This window comes from Chaetura pelagica, unplaced genomic scaffold (assembly GCF_000747805.2).
Source record: "Chaetura pelagica isolate M959 unplaced genomic scaffold, ChaPel_1.0 scaffold150, whole genome shotgun sequence".
Lineage (NCBI taxonomy): Eukaryota > Metazoa > Chordata > Aves > Apodiformes > Apodidae > Chaetura > Chaetura pelagica.
Genome location: NW_009952052.1, coordinates 3,043,770 through 3,046,562, shown reverse-complemented (window position 1 = coordinate 3,046,562; position 2,793 = coordinate 3,043,770). Strand labels below are relative to the sequence as shown.

The 2,793-nt window shown below is 36.7% G+C and overlaps 1 protein-coding gene across 1 annotated transcript in view; it reads right to left on the bottom strand.

Annotated features, from left to right (window-relative positions):
- KCNQ5 (potassium voltage-gated channel, KQT-like subfamily, member 5) overlaps positions 1-2,793 on the bottom strand; it is an 85,244-nt gene that overhangs the window by 7,805 nt on the left and 74,646 nt on the right. The window contains exon 10 of the mRNA XM_010003359.1: positions 2,304-2,412. Coding sequence (XP_010001661.1) covers positions 2,304-2,412 — 109 coding nt within the window. The remainder of the gene's footprint in view (positions 1-2,303; positions 2,413-2,793) is intronic.

Sequence of the window (2,793 nt, the reverse complement as noted above, 5' to 3'; positions counted from 1 at the left end):
AGCAGGACTGGTTGGGATTCTTATTTTTGTAAACGGCCAATATGTGAAGAACTTTTTTCAGGGAAGGGCTATTTTCTTCATCTCCTGTGTTGACCATTTCAAAAAGTTTGCAAGTTTATTTGTTTAAAATCAAAAAGTTGTTTTGAAGAATAAAGTAGTCCTGGGAAATATTAAAGTAAGGTCAAAACTGAAGCATTGCACTTTAAAGTTACCAAAATGAAAGATTCGAAATAAACCAGGATTTGTCTTTTGCTATTTCAAGGTTGTCCAGCCTGAGAGTAATCAGCAAATTCTAGGCTTCTTTAAGAGAAAAAAACCCAGTTCCTTCTTGTTCTAAAACTGAGAAACCCTACCACTGTAAATCAACAGGCATGAATTAATTTTGCTAATTTCATTTTTTCCCCCAAAGAAAAGGACCATTTGTATAATTGTAAAACAATTTGTACCCAGCTTTAAGCAGAACAAAAATAGTTAATTTCCTTTATTACGGTTTTTCAAGGTGATGCAGCCAGAATAGATTCAACTGTATGTGCTTACATTTGGGGTCTTTTAAACAGTGTGTCATGAAGCTGTGCAAGTACCTTCTGCCTTCATCTGCTCCTGTATACCAGCAAGAAAAGAAAAGCAGCCTCCTCCCTCCCCCACTGCCTTTGCAATTCAAAGCTGTTGCTAAAACGAACTTCAAAATGAAGCAGAAGTTTCCATATAGGCAGATGTTATCATCTTGAAATTCTACAGTTACTATAAAGTGTCTCAGATCCTTCTTCAGATGTTTGCATAGATTCCAGTGTAGTCAAGTAACAGATACTCTGAATAATCAGAAAGAGGAGTATCGCCTACCTGATGAACTGAATTATCAGTCTCTTGATTTTGAGAGATTAAGGTATAGCATTTAGCAAAACTCTGAAGATCATTGCATGTTATGGCCTTACAGATCTCAAACAAAGCTATGTTTCCAAAGCAAGATGTACGTGCTGCTTGCAAACTAATGAAACACCAGCATTTTCAGGGAGAGAGTAGTGGCTAATTGATAGCAAGTGGAGATGCAGAATTGTTATTCTCAGCCTCAGTGGTAAAATGAGTTGGGTTTTGGAAAGCCAAGTGCACAGAAAAATATTTGGAAGTAATCTAGGTAGTTGACTCATCTCAGTTAAATCGTGCATGTCTGAAACAATCAAACTGCAACATCTTTGCTCTTCTTATTACAGTATTTATGTGCATGGCACCATGCAGAAAGTTTGCCAACTAGGTCCTTCGCATTTGTTCACTTTCCATTTGACCTGATAATTACCAAGAGAACCAATAAAAAGAAAGAAGCAGGTTGAACAATCCAGTAGTGTCTTTGAGTACAAGCTCCATGAATTTAATATTAAAATGTCAAGTTGATATTAAGGAATTTGGACAGTATTAAGAATGAGATGCCCACTGGCATCACTTGCCAGTACAGTATTGAGGTGCTCTTGGAGCCAAGAGTCAACCAGTCTGTTTAATATGCAACACCACAGACAAGGATCTTTGCCACCAGAGCCAACAAATTATGCTGATTGTTCCTAATTTGAGCATTTTCCATTTGAGGGAATAGGTCTGCTTTGTAGGTGGGTGTCCACTCTGTAGAATGATTTCTGTCTCCTGCGGAAATATTGCTGGCAAAGATGGTTTTCGGTGGTGATATTTGAGTTGCCAGTTGTAGTGGCTGTGGACACACACCTGGTATCTGACATGTCCTGTGAGGTAATTTCTCAGCAGGTTGGAAAAATGGTTGGAATGGACATCTACAAATGATCTGTCAAGCTGTTTGTGCTAGCAGAAAAGCATTAGAAACAGCCTTATTTGCTATTTGTCTTCATAGGCAATCAGTGGAAAAAGGGGAGGAAAATACAAGTGGTCTGTAGGTTATCACTGTGTGAAAATATTTGATAAAGAGCTTGAGTTCTTTCTTCCCAGAGTGCTGAGAGAACTCAGGCAAAACTCTCTGCAGGAAAGCATCATCTTTCTAGATTACAGTAAAGTGGATTACAGAAAGTATAGTGGAAACCAGCATTCATTACTCCATTTTCTGATTCAAATAATGTAATTTTTTTAAACACTGAAAAGCTGCTAACAGAACAGATAAAACACTTAGACTTACAAATAAGATACCAATGAAAAGGAAGCATAAATAAATGATACTAGTTTAACTCATTACATGGCTATATTTGTTATGTGACTAATGCTAACTACCATTTTATTAACTGACATGCAGTTATCTAGTATCTTAATTAAAGAAATCTCAAATATTTATTAATTCAGTATTTTTTACTCACCTGATTGCTCTGATGACAGTTTTAAGAGCAGGGGTGAGATCTTCTACTGACACATCACACTGGCACCCTTTGTCATCATAAACATCATCTGTTCCAAGGCTGGTGTCAGCTGCAAAATACAAAAGCAGACGACACAAGTAGCATTTAAAAATCTTTTCCTTTGTGCTTTCTAACTGCTTGCACAGTGGTTTTATAAAAATAAGGACTACAAATCAAGAAAGACAGAACATCATCAGTTTGCAGACTATATGATGCACTTGTCTGTGTCTGCACTTGTGTCATAAAAGGCCTATGTGGTCCCCAGTGTAAATAGTAAAAGTATGAAAGGAAGAAAGCTCTGTTATTTTTCAAATTAATTGTTTAGTTCCAGTATATCTGTTCCTGGTGTCTCACTGTTTTTCATCACATTCTCCATCTTAAGGGAAAGTGGTGAGCTAACAGATGTAATGGCAGAAGCAAAAGATGATTAAATTATATATATATATATATA